This window comes from Mizuhopecten yessoensis, unplaced genomic scaffold (genome assembly GCF_002113885.1).
Source record: "Mizuhopecten yessoensis strain PY_sf001 unplaced genomic scaffold, ASM211388v2 scaffold10447, whole genome shotgun sequence".
Taxonomy (NCBI): Eukaryota; Metazoa; Mollusca; class Bivalvia; order Pectinida; family Pectinidae; genus Mizuhopecten; species Mizuhopecten yessoensis.
This window is the reverse complement of record NW_018408551.1, coordinates 1,321,809-1,345,727: the sequence shown is the minus strand read 5'-3', so window position 1 is coordinate 1,345,727 and position 23,919 is coordinate 1,321,809. Positions and strand designations below refer to the sequence as shown.

General features: G+C 35.7%; 1 protein-coding gene across 5 annotated transcripts in view; it reads left to right on the top strand.

The window, feature by feature from the left end:
• The window catches only part of LOC110460641 (tyrosine-protein phosphatase 10D-like), a 53,050-nt gene that overhangs the window by 5,619 nt on the left and 23,512 nt on the right, over nt 1-23,919 (top strand). For all 5 annotated transcript variants that reach the window (XR_002464041.1, XM_021513667.1, XM_021513668.1 and 2 more), the window contains exons 2-17: nt 6,164-6,428; nt 6,905-7,177; nt 8,513-8,601; nt 10,155-10,350; nt 10,706-10,972; nt 13,782-13,929; nt 14,482-14,612; nt 14,900-15,169; nt 15,669-15,816; nt 16,324-16,445; nt 17,644-17,744; nt 18,576-18,771; nt 19,804-20,073; nt 20,285-20,578; nt 22,177-22,443; nt 23,116-23,385. Coding sequence is in view for 4 of the 5 variants with exons in the window: in XM_021513667.1 (XP_021369342.1) it covers nt 6,164-6,428; nt 6,905-7,177; nt 8,513-8,601; nt 10,155-10,350; nt 10,706-10,972; nt 13,782-13,929; nt 14,482-14,612; nt 14,900-15,169; nt 15,669-15,816; nt 16,324-16,445; nt 17,644-17,744; nt 18,576-18,771; nt 19,804-20,073; nt 20,285-20,578; nt 22,177-22,443; nt 23,116-23,385 (3,307 nt within the window). In the remaining variant the exon portion in view is untranslated. The remainder of the gene's footprint in view (nt 1-6,163; nt 6,429-6,904; nt 7,178-8,512; nt 8,602-10,154; nt 10,351-10,705; nt 10,973-13,781; nt 13,930-14,481; nt 14,613-14,899; nt 15,170-15,668; nt 15,817-16,323; nt 16,446-17,643; nt 17,745-18,575; nt 18,772-19,803; nt 20,074-20,284; nt 20,579-22,176; nt 22,444-23,115; nt 23,386-23,919) is intronic.

Below are 23,919 nucleotides of genomic sequence, written 5' to 3'. Positions count from 1 at the left end.
GTATAAACATAGGTTTATACAGTACTGGATATATAGGTATATGTATGCTACCTATAAGCTAATTAGCTCTATATATGTCCATGTACTGATGCAAATTGTACTACCATAGAACACGGTACATGTTTATATGTCCATGTGTCACATTGTTCAGGGCATATCTCATGTACTCTGTCTACAATGTATAATTGTTACATTTTGCAATGTAGGATACTATATACATAGTTATGGCCCTTTGTTCACTGTTAATCACATCGTCATAATTCTGGAGGATTTATTAGATCCTAATTCTGTCCCCTTCAATTGACAAACCGTGTATGAGTGTATACGTACTTCTATGGGACTGCTGTTTTATAATTAATTAGTGCTATGCAGATTCAATATATGATCATGAAATAAAATAATCTGTGAAGAACTATTCTTAGATTTGAATAAATTTATACCATAAATATATACTATATGAGGAAATGAGAGAGTGGATATTATATACTTAAGGAAGTTTTAGGGTCGGATATTGAACATCTAATCTGAGATCCGTCCTTGTTCTTTATATACCTTATAACAGGATGTTTGTAACTTTTTCAAATAAGAGATTGCTAAGGAGACTAAATGGATTGCTTTTCACAGTTTGTAGGAGACTTATAAATTGATTACAATACTTTGTTTATAGTGTCAATCGTTCCAATATTGATCAGAAAGAAACAGATCTAGAACTTAATTAAGATTCCATCTTTTGTTTTTTGTTTTGTTCAACGATACAAGATGTGTCTACTAACTCTGTATGTGTTAACGTTCCAACACAAAATTACAGGGGACGTGTCTCCAGTAGACAGCTTAAAAATTAATTAACTTGTTATCCCAGCTTAAAACAACACTATATACATTCATTTTTTTCAAAAAAAAGACAGATTTAGTTACTTACAAATCATTATTTTATTACAAATCATTATTTATTACAAATCATTATTTTATTACAAATCATTATTTTATTACAATTCATTATTTATTACAAATCATTATTTTATTACAATTCATTATTTATTACAAATCATTATTTTATTACAAATCATTATTTATTACAAATCATTATTTATTACAAATCATTATTTTATTACAGATAATTATTTTAAGTGTGCCCCTATATTTTTTTTACTGTTTTCTGAACACCAAGGCCATAATGAAATTGAATATTTCATTTGTTTGATCAGCATAATATCAGATTGACAAATATGTAAGGAAATTCACGCTTCAGCTATGTTACCATGATCAGAGATTTAATGTTCACGTACAATAATATTGTAGCAGGAGGCATACACAGGGAGTTCACAGCTTTATGTGTTTTACAGGATATTGTATATACGCCATCTTTATGTTTCTGCCCCAGCCAGAAATGGTCATCAAGTACCAGGTAATAATTTTATTGTTTCACCTGTAAGTTTGACTGCTGTGAGCGCAGTCCAGGATCAGAGTGAAACCAGACCTGTACATTACGTGTGTAGACTAGTGATCATTATAGCCACATGTATATATCTGTCAAAGCTCATCCAGATATGCCTCCAGGGTGACATCTCAGATATGTGTGTTCTGTACTTCCTGTATGCAAAAGTTGTTGATAATGCTTTGATAGCTATAATGTTGTATTATTGAAACGGGAAAAAAGGCTTGTGATGTAATGATAAATCTAGTTGAGGAAATTAAGTAAACGCTTGAAATGTATATACATGATAGTGTATAACTGCATTGAATGAAAGCATTATTGCATCTCTTCCATATTTCTCTGTGTGATCTGTCAATTTGTCATTGATCAGTGATATATTAGCGGCTTTACAGTCACCTGTCCTTAGGTACATATGTATGTGTACTACAGTAACAGATATTGCAGCTTATTACATAGAAATGTGTGAGAGCTACAGTGTAGGTGACTGGTGTACACAAAACCCCAGACAGCATGTAATTATTGTACAACCAAATCTATCAGCTACTTATTGTCTCAATATAGTTATGTTGACAGTAAATCATAGACAACAATGTAGCTATGATGGCTTCAACAGACTCGCTAGTCACGCTATCACAGGGACCAGAGAATGTGTTACAGCTATATTAGGACATTAACTGAGGTGTTCAGATTCTTGAATACCATCATATTAGGGATGCAATTGTACCGAAAGTTGATATAAAAACCCCAAACCTGTAATATTACTCTGAACACCTCCATTTAGGTCAAAATCATATAGCTGTAACAGATTATCAGGTCCCTGTGGTCACTATATATACTACAATACCCATTATATATATAGATCAGACCCTTGTGCATGTACAGTTACAGCAAAAGCTGTACATGCGGTAGACTTAATGCATAAATATTGTAGTAAAATATGTACATGTCAGTCCGTCAAAAACGTAATTTCAACTGTGAAATCCTGTATAACACTAAATCATAAAAACATGTATTTGTAAGGTACGAATTAAAATTACAAAAATGGCAATAGCTCTAGGAGACAAAGATTTAATTGCAACAGTGTGAACAAATAAGATTATCTAATTTTCAGAGTTATCTGCCCCTTAAGATGGGATAGAAACATACTGTGTATATATAACTCATGATAAGAGCAAAATTAAAATTAAACTAGAAATTATTTTTTGTGAACAAGGGCCATAACTCTGTATATAGTGGGGCACAAGACCCAATTTCTTCAGTGTGAGAGATTCCGCCTTCCCAAGATACATAAATATTGTAAGCTTAATTGGTCAACATAGGTGAAATAATATGGAACTTATGCTCTGGACAAACTTCAGTATTAAAAATAAACAAAGGGCCATAACTCTGTATAAAGTGGGGCACGAGACCTAATTCTAGTGCAATTCACACCTTCTGTGGGTGATGCAAGTATACTTCAAGTTTGATCAAGATATCTTGAACGGTTTAAAATTCACGGGCCAGAATGCATATTTATCATTTATGATGATAATTGATTTTTGCACATTTGCTTCAATTGCAATCTTTTGCTTATCATGCTTTTAGAAGTTTATAAATATTTGCATGATTGGTCAAAGGTCAAGGTCATTGTTTAAATAGTATTTCATTGTCGTAATCTGTGTTTTAAACTACCAATATATTTCTGAAAGATTTTGATGAAACTTTACAACTGTCTATTTTTACCTATAGATACAACTGTATAGAAATTCCTTGGGACAGGATCTGGTTAAGAGTTTGAATATGAGTGTACTTGTGATCATGGTCAAACAGGGATGACACTGTTACTGAAAACAGAATTTCACCACTGCACACTTTGTCAATGCTCTAATTATATAATTTATAAATGCTGAATTAAATCTTTGAAAGATGTTAATAGTCATGAAACTGCACATTTATCTTGAACTTTCCTATATTTGAATTTGAACATGATTGTGAAAGTTCAAGGTACAACTTAAAATAGAATTTCCCCTTTATGTATGTCAATCAGGAGCAGGCCTGGTGGACTGGTATATAATATAATGTTAACTAGCTTTGCTCACTTTTGTGCTTCATGATACTGTATATGTGATACAATTTACTATGGTATACTACCTTGTACGTGTATACTCATATAGGTTTACTTGAATTCATTAACAAACCTATAGCTTAAAATTGACCATAGCAGAAGAATTGATTTTGTATCATATTAATACACTATGGACCTTTGACTTGACTGTTACCATGGAAACTCTTTATATTAACCAGTATATATGCAAACCTGATATTGTGTAAAGACGGAATACTTTGTTTCCTTCCTATAAATGGTGTAATATTTCACACCTGAACATATAGGTGTGGCCCTAATACATGTACGTTGTACATAACAAACGTGCTAAGACACAGGCTGAGTCTCATTATATCCTAATTGTTTCATGTACATTATTAAATGATGGCTTAGAATTGTGTAGTAAATGACTGCAATATACATGTATCTTATGCAGAAAACCCACTCAGCTCAGACTGTTGGACTTGGAGGTCATGTCAGTCATATACCTCTTAATTAACAAGCAAGTCCATTTCACTTACAACATTTGTAAGGAAATTATAGTGGCCATATAATTACAATAAATGTACAAAAACAAATTATTTATTAAAATGGTCTACAATTATTTAGGGAAAAGTAATGGGCTCAATTCTCAATCAGATTTAGAAAGGTTCTCCCATATATACCGGTCTACCAGGCCTGCTCCTGATTGACATATACATAAAGGTGAAATTCTATTTTAAGTTGTTACCTTGAACTTTCACAATCATATTCAAATTCAAATTTAGGAAAGTTCAACATAACTGTGCAGTTTCATGACATCTCAATGAGATTTAGAAAGGTTCTCCCATATTAAAAAAGTATATTATATATAAAATCTGAAGAAAGAAATATTGTATAAATATTCTTCCTTAATGCAAGGAGTTCATATTTTCCTTTCCTGAATTGCCTTAGCATAAAGATGATCTTTAAATATTTAAGAACTTTATAGTTGGAACTTTTTAAATGAGATATAGATATAAAAAAAACACACGAAAACACTCGTTCAACAGGATACACCGGTCGTCAATTTTCCCAGCTTAAGGAATTTGCCATTTCATGATATAGTCAGAAAAATACCTAAATGAGGGTTGTTACTGAAAATGTACATTGTATATTAACCTTTTGGCCTTTGTTGTCATTTTGAAAATGGAAAGAAAGGATCAACTTAAGGCGGGTTTTGTATTGCTTTGATAACAAACCTAGCAACAGGTCTGAACCAATTAGATCCTGTGCTGAAGTTTTACCTGTACTTTCGTTGCCTTGGCATATATACCTGTGATAAGAAACCTAGCAACAAATGATAAAATCTAATTAAAACACAGGCACATGTACTACTTTTGTCTTCACTCTGCTAGATTTTATGTATCCTCACCGATTACATGAGCTTTAAAAGTATTATATCATGATGCAGGATAATAGTTAGAAGCAACCAATCATTGAAAGCAAGTTGCTCAGAAAATTTTACGGTAAAATTTGTTAAACAATGCAGTCAGTTTTACATAAATTCTCATTAGGTGTAACATGATATTAAGAGAACATGATATTAACCGATGGTGTTCATTTTGCAACATTACATTGAGTGAACAAAACAGGTGTGCTTTTTTTTCTGACAAACATGTAGGTACCTGTACTATCTGAATAAAAACTGAGTAATTATTCCTACACTCAGCTTGATTTCATTATGTATGTCTTAGATTTGTAGCTATAGATATATATGCTGATAACATATATCTCAGTATATAGTTGTGCATTGATCTATATATTATAGATAAATGTGCTAAGTGACATCATTTGACCCTGACCCTAGCTAGGAGGAAGGTAAGATTGGCGCTGAATGATGCCATCTTAGTTCTCATGGAGGAAGTGTTTTTTTAATTTGATACTAAATGCTTCTACATACATGTAGCTATATAGCTATACCTGATCATGACCTACAATATTTAATGTACCTCAGAAAAAAAGGGTTGGTGATAATTAATGACATGCCACCGGACTTCCTTAGGGTGGGGTTGGTGCTAAGTGGGAAGCTGTCATTACACTTATATAATTAGAGTGTGTGGTAACATGTACAGTACACATTTGGGGTAAATATTTGTTAATTATTGTATGTAAAGTGTATTTGACCTTCAGGTACTGTTCTCTATGATGATGATGACATATCCGTACACACATACCTATACTTGCATTATATCACCCATCATATCACCCATCGTATCACCCATCATATCACCCATCATATCACCCATCATATCATCCATCGTATCACCCATTATATTACCCATCATATCACCCATTGTATCACCCATCGTATCACCCATCATATTACCCATCATATCACCCATCGTATCACCCATCATATCACCCATCGTATCACCCATCGTATCACCCATCATATCACCCATCATATCACCCATCATATCACCCATTATATCACCCATCATATCACCCATCGTATCACCCATCACATCACTCATCACATCACCCATTATATCGCCCATCATATCACCCATAGTATCACCCATTATATCACCTATCATATCAAAATGTTATCCTGTCTCCAGACGCTGTGTTATCTGATATTCTGATATATTTTCTGTTATCCTCTCATTTTCATCCTATTGCAGACACTACTTATCAAAGCACAGATACCAGCAGTGAATGTTACACCTGGTGAATACTCGTTAGACCTCACCTGGACAGAGAGTGACGGGGATGTCAATTTTACAGTCGGCTATGGACTGGCTGGAAACATCTCCTATAAGGATGTTGACCGGACACTGGGGTCAGAGGTTGTCATGAAAACCATCACTGACCTTCAACCTGGGGTCACATACCAGGTCAACATACTGCGTAGTGGAACATCCATCTACAGTGCTAATCAAACAACAAGTAAACATGTTTTGTTTCACCATTTTACAGAAAGTCTATCAATATTTTATGACATTGTCTAGATCTTTCACTCACTATACATATAGCTATAACACCATCTTACCTTTTTGTCCTTAACAATCCTTGGTTACTGTAGAACATTTCTTTTTCACAAGTGTTCAATTTTTCATTAAGTGTGTAGTATACAATGTAGCTATTGTGTATGATAGTTTTTGAATGAGCAACTAACTTATAATGCTTTTACTTGAAACATGATGATATATAAAATTGAATTGCCAAGTTTTTTGGAGAATTTAAACATGACTTATTGACTGTCAATTATGAAACAATATACAGAAATAAGATTAATTAACTGTGTATGCAAGGTGTGCAATAAAGGTTTTAAAGAAGAAGAAAAAGAGGAATTTTCACTCTAATGACTTTAAAACATAAACAACCTAGGTTTGCATGTATTTAAAGTTCTTTTTACCTTACAGAGCCTCTGCCTCCCACAAGTATAAATGTAGATGAGGCGGGTACTGAAAACCTATACATCTCCTGGACCCCTGACCCTGACAGTGTCCAGGACTCCTACCGTGTCTTTCTGACAGGAATCACCAATTTCTCTGAAGTGTACGAGTCAGAACTGCTCACAGAGCTGTTTCATAACATCACAGGCGTGTACCCGGGTCACGTCTACACGATCACCGTCGTCTCCTCCAGTCAGGGCGTATCCAGCAACTTCTCCACTCTCATTGAAGATAACACAGGTAGTTTTAACATTCATCAAGGTCATTAATTGGACATAGCTAGGTTATAGGAAAATAATGATTAATATTGCTATGATATTGATTTGATATTAATTACCATATTTACTCTGACAGAAAATGATGCACTTGAACAGGATAGTTTTGTAAGATATATATGTCAAGGTATTTGGTCAAATTTAAGGATACAGTAGCAACTATAGATTTCATAAGGTCAATGTTAAGGATATATTTTATTAGGTCAAGTATATTGTATTACATGTATATGCATGGCTACAGGTACACTGTATTAGGATAAGTTTACAAGTAGATTTATTAGGACAGGGTTATGGGTAGATTGTATTAGGACAGGGGTTATGGGTAGATTGTATTAGGACAGGGTTATGGGTAGATTGTATTTAGGACAGGGTTAAGGGTAGATTATATTTAGGACAGGGTTATGGGTAGATTGTATTAAGACAGGGTTACGGGTAGATTGTATTAGGACAGGGGTTATGGGTAGATTGTATTTAGGTCAGGGTTATGGGTAGATTATATTTAGGACAGGGTTATGGGTAGATTGTATTAGGACAGGGTTACAGGTAGATTGTATTAGGACAGGGGCTATGGTTAGATTGTATTTAGGACAGGGTTATGGGTAGATTACATATTTAGGACAGGGTTACGGGAAGATTGTATTAGGACAGGGGTTATGGGTAGATTGTATTAGGACAGGGGCTATGGTTAGATTGTATTTAGGACAGGGTTATGGGTAGATTGTATTAGGACAGGGTTATGGGTAGATTGTATTAGGACAGGATTACGGGTAGATTGTATTAGGACAGGGGCTATGGTTAGATTGTATTTAGGACAGGGTTATGGGTAGATTACATATTTAGGACAGGGTTACGGGAAGATTGTATTAGGACAGGGGTTATGGGTAGATTGTATTAGGACAGGGGCTATGGGTAGATTGTATTTAGGACAGGGTTATGGGTAGATTGTATTAGGACAGGGTTATGGGTAGATTGTACAGGTAAGTGTTGGAGATAGGGTTTATGCATGGATCAAGTCCTGTAAAAGCTGATATACTAATTAACCTTAAATGGCTTGGATGGCTCTACAAAGAAAACAATTGAAAAATACAGAATAGACTGATGGTGTTGGAAGATGTTATCTGGATATATTTGTGATCTTTCTACTAGAGGTTTTATTTAGCAGTAATAACAGAGTATGATAAATGTCACTGTCAATATTACAGCATTATGATTACTGTTGTAGCATCACTATAATGTAACTAACTCATATATGTGTTTGCTGTGTAAACGTGCATGTAACACAGATATTTTATATCCCCAGTGCCGCTGTCCCCTATCATACAAAGTGTTGTAGCGCTGGACAACAGTAGTGTAATGATGTCCTGGGTTACTGAGATCCACAGCACACAGGTATGTCACACATGTACAGATCTATCTGTTAAACAGATACACCACATATATAAAGATCAACATTTCACACAGTAACATATGCCACATATATACAGGTCTACCTGTCACACAGGTACACCACATATATACAGGTCAACCTGTCACACAGGTACACAACACCTAAACAGGTCAACTTGTCACATAGGTACATCACACCTAAACAGATCAACCTGTCACACAGGTACACCACACATAAACAGATCAACCTGTCACACAGGTATACCATACCTAAACAGATCAACCTGTCACATAGGTACATCACACCTAAACAGATCAACCTGTCACATAGGTACACCACACCTAAACAGGTCAACCTGTCACACAGGTACACCACACCTAAAAAGATAAACCTGTCACATAGGAACACCACACCGTAACAGGTCAACCAGTCACACAGGTACACCACACATATACACATCAATCTGTCACACAGGTATACCATACCTAAACAGGTCAACCTGTCACATAGGTACATCACACCTAAACAGATCAACCTGTCACATAGGTACACCACACATATACACATCAATCTGTCACACAGGTACATCACACCTAAACAGATCAACCTGTCACATAGGTACACCACACCTAAACAGATCAACCTGTCACACAGGTACACCACACCTAAAAAGATAAACCTGTCACATAGGAACACCACACCGCAACAGGTCAACCAGTCACACAGGTACACCACATATATACAGGTCAACCTTTCACATAGGAACACCATACCTTAACAGGTCAACCTGTCACACAGGTACACCACATATATACAGGTCAACCTTTCACATAGGTACACCACACCTAAACAGGTCAACCTGTCAGACTGGTACACCACATATATACATGTCAACCTTTCACATAGGTACACCACACCTAAACAGGTCAACCTGTCACATAGGTACACCACATATATACAGGTCAACCTTTCACACAGGTACACCACATATATACAGGTCAACCTTTCACATAGGTACACCACACCTAAACAGGTCAACCTGTCACATAGGTACACCACTCCTAAACAGGTCAACCTGTCACATAGGTACACCACAACTAAACAGGTCAACCTGTCACATAGGTACCACACATATACAGGTCAACTTAACTTACAGGTTCCCCACACATGTGCAGGACCTGTCAGATAGGACATGTACAGGTCAACCTGTTACACTGGGCGGTTAGAAAAATTGTTTGACTTTCCAATTATAATTGATGGAAAACAGGCCATAATCCACATAACAGGTACTTATTTTCACCTGTACAGTTAATGTCTAACTTTAACCAAGATAACATTTACATAAAACATATAAGATTATGCTTGCAATAAATGGATAGATACTAGAAGTTTACGTTCCCAGCAATGTTCTGTTATAAACCCTCAAGAATGGCAACTCTGAATAATTTGAAGAGTATTAATATACAGAGATGCTTCCATTTCACCTTAATAATAATAATGCTATACTACAAACAATTCTATTGATCTGTTGTTACTATTTTTCCTGATTTTTCAGGATCATGAGATGTTCACAGCCACCTACAATACGTCCTTTGGTCAGTCAGAAGAGGTCAACTTGACTTGTAAGGTCAAGTTGTGGTCCAGCTGTGTTGCCAGTGTTCCTGGTATCCCCGGCCAGATGTTGCTGCTGGAAGTCTTCTCTGTCAAGGGAGTAAGGAGGAGCGAGCCAGACTCTGCCTACCACAGCACAAGTAATCCAATATACATCATCAGTGTAATTTATAAAAGTTTCTGTCAACATCAGCAGTATATTGAATACAAATGTATATTGAAATGGTCAGGTTTTAATTTCTGGAGGTATAACTGAATAGCTCATTGTATTTCAAGATATAAATATATTTTATTTCTAAGGTCTCAGTTCTTGTAAACTTGTTATTAAAATGAAAAGGACAATGAAAAGGTTGGCTTTGACTATTTTCAGAAATCACATTGGTTGAAGTTGGTTCTAGGTTCCAAAAATAATTGAAAGTTACAATAAATTAATACCACTTAATAATTTAAGCATAATTGTATCAGAAGGTTGAAACGTTTTGTATGTTCCCACAGAGCCTGACCCCTTGATGGACATTGTAGAGCTGGGCAGCTCATCGACTGATCTGTACCTACAACTGGTACCCCCCACCGTATCCAGTTACCAACTCTTCCTCTTCAAAGTCATCATCGATGGTCTCTCATTCTACAACTTTACAGTCCCTCCAACAGAGACCAACGTCACTCTCAATAACCTCACTGGAGGCACAGCGTACAATATCTCAGCCACCGTGGCATCCCAGTGGGAGGAGAGTACCTCTTTCTCCGATATATTCTATACAGGTAAATGGTGTTAGGATTAAATTGTAATCACTCTGACAGTTGTGCTTATATATATATATATATATGTATGTGTGGTGATAACGTATGTATGGTGATAACGTATGTGTGGTGATAACGTATGTGTGGTGATAACGTATGTATGGTGATAACGTATGTGTGGTGATAACGTATGTGTGGTGATAACGTATGTGTGGTGATAACGTATGTGTTGTGATAACGTATGTGTGGTGATAACGTATGTGTGGTGATAACGTATGTGTTGTGATAACGTATGTGTGGTGATTATGTATGTGTGGTGATAACGTTTGTGTGGTGATAACGTATGTATGGTGATAATGTATGTGTGATGATTATGTATGTGTGGTGATAACGTATGTGTTGTGATAACGTATGTGTGGTGATAACGTTTGTGTGGTTATAACGTATGTATGGTGATAACGGATGTATGGTGATAACGTATGTGTGGTGATAACGTATGTGTGGTGATTAAGTATGTGAGGTGATAACGTATGTGTGGTGATAACATATGTATGGTGATTATGTATGTGTGGTGATAATGTATGTGTTGTGATAACGTATGTGTGGTGATTATGTATGTATGGTGATAACGTATATGTGGTGATAATGTATGTGTGGTGATTATGTATGTGTTGTGATAATGTATGTATGGTGATAACGTATGTGTGGTTATAACGTTTGTGTGGTGATAACGTATGTGTGGTGATAACATATGTGTGGTGATAACGTATGTGTGGTGATATCGTATGTGTGGTGATTAAGTATGTGAGGTTATAACGTATGTGTGGTGATAACATATGTATGGGGATTATGTATGTGTGGTGATAATGTATGTGTTGTGATAACGTATGTGTGGTGATTATGTATGTATGGTGATAACGTATATGTGGTGATAATGTATGTGTGGTGATTATGTATGTATGGTGATAACGTATGTGTGGTTATAACGTTTGTGTGGTGATAACGTATGTGTGGTGATAACGTTTGTGTTGTGATAATGTATGTGTGGTGGTTATGTATGTGTGGTGATAACGTATGGGGGTGATAACGTATGTGTGGTGATAACGTATGTATGGTGATTATGTATGTGTGGTGATAATGTATGTGTGGTGATAACGTATGTATGGTGATAACGTATGTGTGGTGATAACATATGTATGGTGATTATGTATGTGTGGTGATAACGTATGTGCGGTGATAACGTATGTGTGGTGATAACGTATGTATGGTGATTATGTATGTGTGGTGATAACGTATGTGTGGTGATTACGTATGTGTGGTGATAACGTATGTGTGGTGATTACGTATGTGTGGTGATAACGTATGTGTGGTGATTATGTATGTGTGGTGATAACGTATGTGTGGTGATAATGTATTTGTGGTGATAACGTATGTGTGGTGATTATTTATGTGTGGTGATAACGTATGTGTGGTGATAACGTATTTGTTGTAATAACGTATGTGTGGTGATAACGTATGTGTGGTGATAACATATGTGTGGTGATACGTATGTGTGGTGATAACGTATGTGTTGTGATAACGTTTGTGTGGTGATTATGTATGTATGGCATGTCTATAAAGGGGACATCATCCAATAAGTGTTGATTGATTAGGATATATACCATAGAATATATTTGATTTCAAGCATGACCAACAGACATTCATGTGTGGGTAATATATTTGAAAGTTAACTCATCAGACAGGTTATGTGTCGAAATAATAAATCAATTTTAACAAATTAGATAATATCTAGTTTATCCTATATCTTATATAATTCTGATTAAAAGTCTTTTCTCTGTATGATGACCAACTAAATCCATTAGGTAACTTCTCTGATCAGGAGATACAAGTGTCATGTCATTTAACACTGTAAAAAAAAAAAACTTACCCTAAACAAGAAAAGAGGAAACATTAATCAAAGCAGTTTAGAGCTACACACTTTTAAACCAAATTATAGCGCTCATGATTCATTAGTGCCCTGCATGCATCAGAGATGTGGGTGCCTTGTAGTGTGTCTGTCCATTCACATTTTCGTTTCTGGAGATTATCTTGTAATCCAAAATCCTAATCTTTTTAAAATTTGACATGGTGATACACTTGAATATATAGATGTACAATAAGGATTTAAAAAGTTTCTAAGGTCAAGGTCAATGTCACTGTTACTAAAAATAGAATGTGGGGGTAAAAACTGGATCTTGGAATCAAAAAGTCTAATCTTTTTGAAATTTCCCATGGACATACACTGATATGTAGATGTAAAATAGGGATTTCAAACGTTTCTAAGGTCAGGGTTACTGATACTAAGCATAGACTGAGGGGGTTATGATCAGGCACATGATGGGGCCCATGCTGACATGTCAGTTTATAGTGTTAGATATATATTTTTAGCTAGTTTAATAGTATGTGAAGATATGTCTAAAATATGATAAAGAAGTAAAGAGGATGCAGAAATTTCTCTAATTAATTTTTAAACTAGAATTTCTTCAATAGAAATGTGAAGATATTTCTATTATATGAAAAAATGTACAACAGGGAAATAAGCACATTATACAGTTTATAATCTAGTACACATAGTTGTTGTAATACATTAAGTTTCAAATCCAATGTTTTGTTGATACATATATTTAGAATCGTTCAGAAATAACTTGATGTAGGTAATTAACATCGTTTTAAATGGACCTGATATATTTGTATTTTATGGATGATTTTGTCATATTTATTGAATGATGTTCAATTATTTATTGAAATGTGATGTAATAACATCTTGACTTCGTTGTTTGTTTTCCCCCAGATCCCTACCCATCTGGACCCATAAAGATCACAGATGCAGGGATCACTCAAAACTCCATCAAGGTTTTGTGGGAGGCGGTTAGTAGTGGTAGTGTTAGTTACTACGAGGTCAGGATTTCCCCCAAGGAGCCTCAGACGATCTCCCCAGTGTAAGTGGACAGTTAATTTAATGGTACATTACCATGCTCGGGGGGTTGGGTGGCGCAGTGGATAATGACTCACCTTTCACCTAGGCATTGGTTTCCTACCACATTATATGACCCCCAGCGCTAACATCGGGGCCAACAAGAGTGATTAAAAGAAGTTGAAATGACTTGTTTCATGATTGTTGTAAAATAAATAAAGTTCATATTTATATACCATGCTCGGCCCCAGATCATCAAACAGTCGTCAACTTATATTATGTCTTGATTGCAAATATCCATGATTTAAAGAAAAAAATCCTTTTTTCTGTTAAAGAAGTCTATGTACACAAAATTATATCAAGTGGAGCTGAAAAACAAGACAACATTGAAATTTGGACTTTTTAACAATTGTTCATGACCAATAATGATTCTGATATGCAATATTAAAGAAAGAACTCTTTTCTGAGAATTGTTTTTTGAAAACTTGAAAATTGAAGGTTGACAATCACAGTTCATTGTTGACACAGACATGGTAAACATTGACTGGTGAGAGTATTGACTTTGGTTGTATTATAGGATGGACTATACTGTGGATCAGCGCACTGCCCTATTCGAGAAGCTGGTGGCAGGAAAGATGTATGTGGTTACAGTCGTGTCAGGGGCTGGACAGAAAAGGAGTAACCCTACAGAAAGAGTTGTGTGGACACGTAAGGAATTCAAGAAATCTTGACTGCAGAAATGTTTGATTGCTATTTAAATTTTCTTTGTCTACTAAAATTTGTTGATTATAAACTGAATATAAACTTTCTCTCCTACTTAATTTGAAGGGTACTAACATTGCTATTAATAGTTTTGAATTGATCTTGATATGTCATTATTTCTATTAAAACTATTTCACTATATGTGAAAGTTTTAGATTTCACATTGCAACAGCATCAAAAAGAATACTACTATAACTTCAGTATTATGACTGAAATGATATACTTCATTCTAGGACCATACCCTCCTGTCAATGTAACGGCGGTCGTTAGGAGTGGTCGTGTCATCGATGTCACCTGGCAACGGCCTGTGGATGGAATGGTGGAGAACTATTTTGTCACAGCCAAGTCCACACTTTCGGATAGTGTGTCTCCTGTATCAGTCACTGTGTCTACGCCAGGGCACAGCTTTACCAAACTACACCCAGGCGAGACCTACGACATCACTGTAACCTCTCTCAGTGGCAATGTGTCAAGTTCAGAGGTCAAAGTTCAGGCCACCACAAGTATGATATTTTTATGAAATTTAAATCAGGGTGCTTAATTCTAAAATTAAATGTTAGAAATCCTGATTTTAATGATAACATGATAGAATAAAGTTGAACTATTTGGTAGAAATATTTAAAGTTTACCAATACTTCATAAAACTTTTATTTTGTGGGGCCAATCTTTAGTAGTTGGTAACTTCTACTGTATTTTGTTGCTGGAACAAATAGTAGAGTTTTAAGTTTCTGTAACTCTATTAATTGTTATAACTAACTTATTATCTAAGGGGCCACACATTCGAGGGGTGTATGTGTGTGTTTCTTGCTTGTTTTCATGCCATCAATAAAGTATCTAACATTTGGTGAAATACATTGCCTGTCAGCAGTATCAGCTTCTTATTCTAGCTATATCGATACAATATGTGTTAGTGTTTACAGTGCCTGTCAGTTTGAAAAGTCATATGAATTTCTTAATTATTCATTAGATGTTTTACTGTTTTACCTTAATGTTTGTCGATAGATCCAACTTCTGTTGCGGAGCTGTACATAGACTTTGTGGGTAGCTCTACTGTCAACGTTTCATGGCCCCGCCCAGATGGGACAGTGATTGATATGTATGAGCTCAATATCTCGCCAGCAGACACCACATCACCCATCACCTTATTCGAGTAGGTATCTTCTCAAGGGTAACAAGAGCACACATGACTTTTTGGAAACTTTTGTAGAAAGTAGAGATTTCAGTCAATTTTAACATGGCTTCTCAATACTGGATTTCTTCCTGTTTTAGCAGAAGGGAAGGATTTTTTTATGTCTTTGATCTACTTTTTATTGACCGATAGATTTATATAAGAAAAGCTAAACTGCAGAACTCATTTTTCTTGTAGAGGGTCACAGTTAGCTCAGCTCTTAATTTATTTTGAAATGACGTGCAAAGCATTTGTAAGGGGAGACAACCACATCAAAGGAACATGATACAGTAGGGAAGCTGACGAGTTCAATCATATTAGTTGTTAACATAATATATATTAACCTATATCAGGACTGTCATGCTATGCTACAGTCCTACTAATTGTGATGTATCTGTTGTTTACCTAATAGTTGTATTACTTACCTGTAACAACACTGTTTCACTATCGTGGTACAATCCTAATATTTATATTACTTACCTGTATTAGGGTCCAGGGCCAACTCCACCACAGCTTTGAAGGTCTGAATCCTGGCACGCTGTACAACATCTCTATACAGACCTTTGTTAACAGCAGTGGTAGTGACGAGGCTGAGGTGGCAGTAATAACAAGTACGTGTACCTTTATATCTTATTGTGATCAAATTAACATCAAGGAAAACTGTAAAATCATCTCACTCTCACAATTGTAATGCAAAACACTAGTACACCACGAGACATAAAGGTAAACTGTAAAACCATCTCACTCTCACAATTGTAATGCAAATCTGGGTGTAAAACACTAGTTCACCACGAGACATAATGGGTGTAAAACACTAGCTAGTACACCACGAGACATAAAGGTAAACTGTAAAACCATCTCACTCTCACAATTGCAATGTAAAACACTAGTACACCATGAGACATAAAGGTAAACTGTTAACTCATCTCACTCTCACAATTGCAATGTAAAACACTAGTACACCACGAGACATAAAGGTAAACTGTAAAACCATCTCACTCTCACAATTGTAATGTAAAACACTAGTACACCACGAGACATAATGGGTGTAAAACACTAGTACACCATGAGACATAAAGGTAAACTGTAAAACCATCTCACTCTCACAATTTTAATGTAAAACACTAGTACACCACGAGACATGAAGGTAAACTGTTAACTCATCTCACTCTCACAATTTTAATGTAAAACACTAGTACACCACGAGACATAAAGGTAAACTGTAAAACCATCTCACTCTCACAATTGTAATATAAAACACTAGTACACCACGAGACATAATGGATGGGAAACACTAGTACACCATGAGACATAAGGTAAACTGTAAAACCATCTCACTCTCACAATTGTAATGTAAAACACTAGTACACCACGAGACATAATGGATGGGAAACACTAGTACACCACGAGACATAATGGATAAGTTCACCTGTTGGTTCAATGTTTTGCAGATTTATATCACAATTTTTGTAGAATTAGGTGTATTACTTTTTCATTGTTCATGACTTAAAAATGCTGCTATATATAGTTACGCACAGTGAGTATTTTTACTGGATCTATTCCTTGTGAGAAAATATCAACCAACAAAATAGTGAATAACAGAACCATAGCAAAGGTAGATTTCGTTTTAGCATGTTAATGAAAAGGGGAGTTAATCACAAATTAAAATATCTCTGACAGAATTATCACATGTTGGATATGGGCATTGGTCTATTAATGTTATTTTTGGTGATTAATTACTCACAAAAATGATAAAATATTAAGTATTCTGAGATAACTTTGTCACATTTTCATTTGTGTGTGTTCCAGAACCTTTACCAGTGAAATCTCTCAATGTGTCTTCCCATGCGTCGAGTAGTCTGTACGCCCAGTGGCAGGTCCCTAACACACATCAACAGTCCTTCTTCGAGGTGAGTTCCTACAGACTGTATGCTTCGTGTCCCCTACACTCCTACGTATATCAAGGTTGTAAAGTCTGACACTACAAAAATCTTACATTGGAGGTCAAAGGTTATGTCCTGTTCAAACGAGCAAGCTTGAATACTGGATTCACACCTGTTCATGTTGAAAATTGACTACAACTTACAAAAAGAATAAGGTCAATGATGAAAACATAAGGAGGGATTTGACACGCACTGATTTATTTGAAACCTACTGGTAGTACCGTAATTGCTCCTTCACAACCACAATTACCTATACACATGGTTTTCATCAGTTAATCATAAATAATGCCATTGACTTTCATTTTGTGAGACACTTTCCAGTAATAATTTGTAGTTTTCCGGATCATCTGTTGAGGTAAAAGTTAATACTGTAAAAATGAGAAAAAAAACTGGAAGAAAAATAAGAAAAAATATGAGAAAAAAAAGACAAAAAAATTAAAAAAAAAATGTATACTGGAAAGATGTTTTTCATAGGGTTTTAATTTTTCAATTTAAAAAATAAAATCCACAAAATAAGTAGGAATTTAATGTATTCTTATGGCTACTAGAGCTGAAATCAACACAGAGGTGAGGTCATCATTATTGTTTACAGGTATCATGCAGAATTGACTTTAGCAGATCTGGGGTATGTATTCTTACTCTAGCACTGTGTCATGGCTACTAGAGCTGAAATCAACAAAGAGGTGAGGTCATAATTATTGTTTACAGGTATCATGCAGAATTGACTTTAGCAGATCTGGGGTATGCAGAAAGGGACATTAATAACATTTCCATGACATTTATCTGTTTGTTCTGTAGGTAGTATACCAGACAATTTATCAGATGGAGAATGCCTCCCTGCCACTAATACCCGATGTTGAGGGACAGTTAGACTACAGTGAAACACTGTACAACTTGTCTGCAGGATACATGTACCAAGTCTCTATACGGACCATTAAAACCATCGGCAACCTATCGGCCTATAGTACCTGGGAGTCTGCATCTAAAACAACAAGTGAGTTCACTCAGAACATCTAAATACTGGTACTACTTTAGCTAACAAAGCTTAACAGACCTCTTGTCATCTCTTTCTTCAAATCACTTCTTTTTAATGATATAATTATATAATGTGTGATTGGTTCATGCCTGCATGGTTAGTAGAAAAGATCTAGAGCTAGGTGCAAATTAATACACCTGCAAAATAAAGCTGTTTGTGCTCACTTCCTTTGTCCCGCCCTGCAAACAACCAGATAGGTATTCAGAATGGAAAAGTTTATCTCATTATTTCATTTTATGTCTGAATTTTATTCCTTGTATACAAAGGAATTTTTGTAAATTGCTTTATGAAACTCATCATTGTGAAGAAAAAAACCCAGATAAATCAGCCATTATATATAAGAGAATTGAAATGTGGTTTCCAATGTTAGTTCAGTGGATACATTTTAAAAATAATTTTATTCCTTGTATACAAAGGAATTTTTGTAAACTCAAAAGAAAGGTGAGTTATTGTTCTTTTTGGAGTGATGGTGGTTCTGCTTATAGTAGAGGAAAAAGTGATGTAAACTGAAGTGATTTGGTAAAATGAATGAGTGTTTGGTGTCGGATTATAAGCTATAACATTGAAGTCATGCATGCTCATTACCTCAGTACAGGTACACAGCTTGAATACAGTGATTCCTGTCTTTTAAGAGCATCTTGCTATTATTACCACACAAAATTACCAAGCGGGCTGTTTTCTACTTGATATCACATTCTGTCTATAATATGTCAACGTTACTGTCAATTGATTGCTTGTACCTGACTGAATCGCTTGAAGATAAAAAGCATATGTTATATACAGTGTATCAAATAACTGAGATGGGATTGAAAAAGTAACTTGATATAAACAGGTACATAGTATTTGAAAATTCAACTTGATTATAGCAAAGTTTGACTATATGGTTTGTGTGGTTAGGTATATAGAATAGAAATGAGCTGAGCTGCTATGTTCAGTTCTATATTAGATCGTCATATAATGATTTTATCTTTAACCCTGTAACTTAAACAGAGCCGAAGCCTGTCCTGACTCTCATGGCTGTCCTGATTGGTCGAGATGTAAAACTCCTGTGGACACCGGATCCAGAGAGCACTCAGGATCACTACTATGTTTTGTACAGGGGCACAATCACAGGGGCCAACCCAAGTTGGGACCAGACACTGTCCAATAACACAGAACTCCAGGTGACAGGGCTGTTCCCCGGGGAACGCTATGACATGTTAGTTATCGCTGGCAGCTATGGAGAAATGAGTCCTCATAGAAATGTTTCTGTTCAGATTCGTAAGTATCAAGTTCACACGCCACTCTAAGACAATACTAGCCCATTTTGGCTTTGAAATGGGGGAAAAAAATATGGAATTCCAATTTTGAAAACAAGAGGATTTTGAGAATGAGGTAGAAATTACTTATACTAGCTATAGATTGACATTTGATGAACCTGTAATAAATGTGAGAATAAATGATTACATTTTTAATTCATTTCTTTTCCTAGCTCCTCTTGCACCCACTGATCTCCTAATCAACACGTCCTTGACAACAGAGAGTACCCTGTCACTGTCATGGTCGTATAACAGAAGTGCCACATTCATTGAGGAGTACAAACTTGACTACCAGAGCTACCGGTCCAGTTTTGTTCAAACAATGACCATCCCTCATCCCAATGACACAGTAGAAGACCTTAACCTTGTCCTTGGAAATTTGACCTCTGGCGAAACTTACAAGATCACATTGAAAAGTAGTACCAATGATGCCTACTCAGAAGAAATTCTCAGAAATGCTACTGTCCGTAAGTTGTACTCAGTTTTACTGTAAATTCTCAGAAATGCTACTGTCAGTAAGTTGTACTCAGTTTTACTCGCTACTGTAAATTCTCAGAAATGCTACTGTCCGTAAGTTGTGCTCAGTTTTACTGTAAATTCGCAGAAATGCTTCTGTCAGTAAGTTGTACTCAGTTTTACTGTAAACTTTCAGAAATGCTACTGTCAGTAAGTTGTGCTCAGTTTTACTGTAAATTCTCAGAAATGCTACTGTCCGTAAGTTGAACTCAGTTTTACTGTAAATTCCCAGAAATGCTACTGTCCGTAAGTTGTACTCAGTTTTCCTGTAAATTTTCAGAAATGCTACTGTCAGGAAGTTGTACTCAGTTTTACTGTAAATTCGCAGAAATGCTTCTGTCAGTAAGTTGTACTCAGTTTTACTGTAAATTTTCAGAAATGCTACTGTCAGTGTAAGTTGTACTCAGTTTTACTGTAAATTCTCAGAATTGCTACTGTCCGTAAGTTGTACTCAGTTTTACTCTAAATTCTAGAATTGCTACTGTCAGCAGTCCTCAAATTTTGTTAAGATTTTTATGATCTGAGACAATTTTGTCTAAAAGTGGCCCTTAGACTGAATATAAATCCTCATGATCTGGGACATCCTCGCCGCTAAATGGTTCTCAGATTTAATATAAATTGTCTTGAAAAGGAAAATCACTGTCAGTATACCGTTATAAGATTTAAAATTTCTCATGATCCTGAATTGACTTTACAGCAGATATACATAGCGTACATTCAGAGTAACTTACACCGGTAATTGGGCATCATGCATGTGCTGTTTCGTACAGGTAACTGGCTCAAAATGTTTATATCATGACTATTCCCTATTATTATACCTTCTGTTAAAATCTAGTAATCTGATTGGTTGAGAAAGATGTGAACATTTTCAATGTTACTTGCTCGTTTTACAAAGATAAAGAAGACAGGGTGACATTCCAAAAAATATCACATGCGCCAAACGTGTGCATGCACGGTTCGTCCCAGTGCCGGGGTGTTATTCCAAAAATTGTTACATGCGCCAAACGTATGCGTGCACGGTTCGTCCCAGTGCCAGGGTGTTATCAAATCACATTCATGGTTGGTTCATTCGACAACTGTTGAGATGAAGTCTTGGTTTATGTCAAATCAACACAAGGACCTTTAAAAATGGTGAAGTGGTGAAACACCTAAACATGACACTCGGTATAATAAAATAAAAATCACATTCATGAGAGGGCGATATTGCATATTTTCACCCCTCGGAAAGCATTGTTGACCTCGGCTTCGCCTCGGTCAACAATGCTTCCTTGGGGTGAAAATATGCAATATCGCCCTTTCATGAATGTGATATTTATATAATAGCAAAATATTATCATTTAGTATGATAAAATTACACGGTACATTTTTCCTAAAAAAAAATTATGTATGAATAGTTTGTACTTTACATTATAATGTTAGTCATCATTTGAGTATATTTATGTTTTGTATGATTTGTAAGGCATCACTTACCAATAAGATCTTGTTGTCAGCCATTCATGTGACATTTGTAGAACTCTGATAAGCCTATTTTATTGTGTCTTTTATGCAGAACCTGAATGCCTGACCATACTGTCAGAAGAAGCAAATGCTACCGACACTATTTCTGTCCAGTACACAGATACATCCAATTATTTTGACCATTACCTGTTCTACTTGACCAATGAAAGTGGGCAGTCAGCAATACAGAAAGACAGGGTGGATACGGACAGGAAAGTGGCGTTTACTAGTCTGTCAGGGGGGACAGTGTATAGTGTGAAGGTGGTCAGTGTGGCCGAAGATCAGATCAGTGACCCACAATACATCTATTTACAGACAGGTACGGTCTATTTACAAACAGTTATGGTCTATTTACAGACAGATACAGTCTATTTATAGACAGGTACAGTCTATTTACAGACAGGTTCAGTATTTACAGACAGGTACAGCCTATTTACAGACGAATACGGTCTATTTACAGACAGGTACGGTCTATTTACAGACAGGTACGGTCTATTTACAGACAGGTACAGTCTGGAAACTCTAAAGAATGTACATGTTTGATAACGGCTCATGACAGCTGCTCTAGACAGGCAAAACTTTTCAATAATAAATCATCTATAAGTATCTGTACATCAGTGTTTAGATTTCCATTTCTTCCACTATTTCAATATTTCGTATGATGGAATCATTATGTAGGGATTGAACAGTGTTTTTATTGCCTTTAGGGTGGTATGAGTGCAATGAGATACAGACATATTCTATGTAGCATGTTAGCATTATATATACAGATTACATCTACTGTGACGATGTCTGATCCTATCATGTATGTAATTTAAGCCTGTAATTTCTTTAATTAGAAAAGTATTTTATTGATCCCATACAGTATGAAATTCCTTACTTTATCCTAAACCATTCTGTGTGACAAAGCTTATTGGGCAATATGTATTTTCTGTTTCATCAGTTTTTATACATATCTGTTTGAAATAATAATCAAAATTTCTCTCTACAGTGCCAAATCAGCCCCATGTAACCCAGACCGCCACATCGTCAGAAATAACACTTACCATCCACAAGCCTGAGGGTCACGTGGACAGTTTCATGGTGGTGTGTTTCCGTGACAAAGATCCCTGCGGAATTCACAGTCTGGCAGTGACAAGAGATAGCCATTCAGTCACATTTGATAATTTGTTGCCCTTCACGATGTATAACTTTCAAGTGGTAGCCATCGCAGGAATCAAGCAGAATTCTGTGTTCCCTAGGATCACTACCAATCAGGCTGGTAGGTTGATTTAACCAAGTAGATAATGTACATTTACCTGGTGCTGATGTCAAATTGAATTCAAATAGGAAGTAGATATCTCACAGATTTTGAGTGATGGTGTGTATTTTAATGTGTAAGGGAGATAACTCCAACAAAAATCAGTTGTAGCATTTACCCTTAAGAATGACCTTTTTCATTTATTAAAAATATCTCAATGATATAATTAGCTTCAGTAAATATATGCTAATGTGTGGAATTTGTTATCATTGTAACCAGGTTTTATGATATAAATAAGAGAGAGATCCAACAGCATTAAAAAAACAACAACATTATACTGAGATTTTACTTAACACATCCACGCAAGGTATGTAAGAGTGAAGGATAGGCAAAACAATGCAATAGTTTGATTATAGTTCAGTGATATGTTGAAAACAATGAATATGATAAGAGGGTCCCCTACCTCTTAGGGTTGGGTGTAAGAAAGAATACATATTTTACTAATAAGGCAAGATCAGTGGGGATACCTAATGATATGTCACAACTTGTCCTACT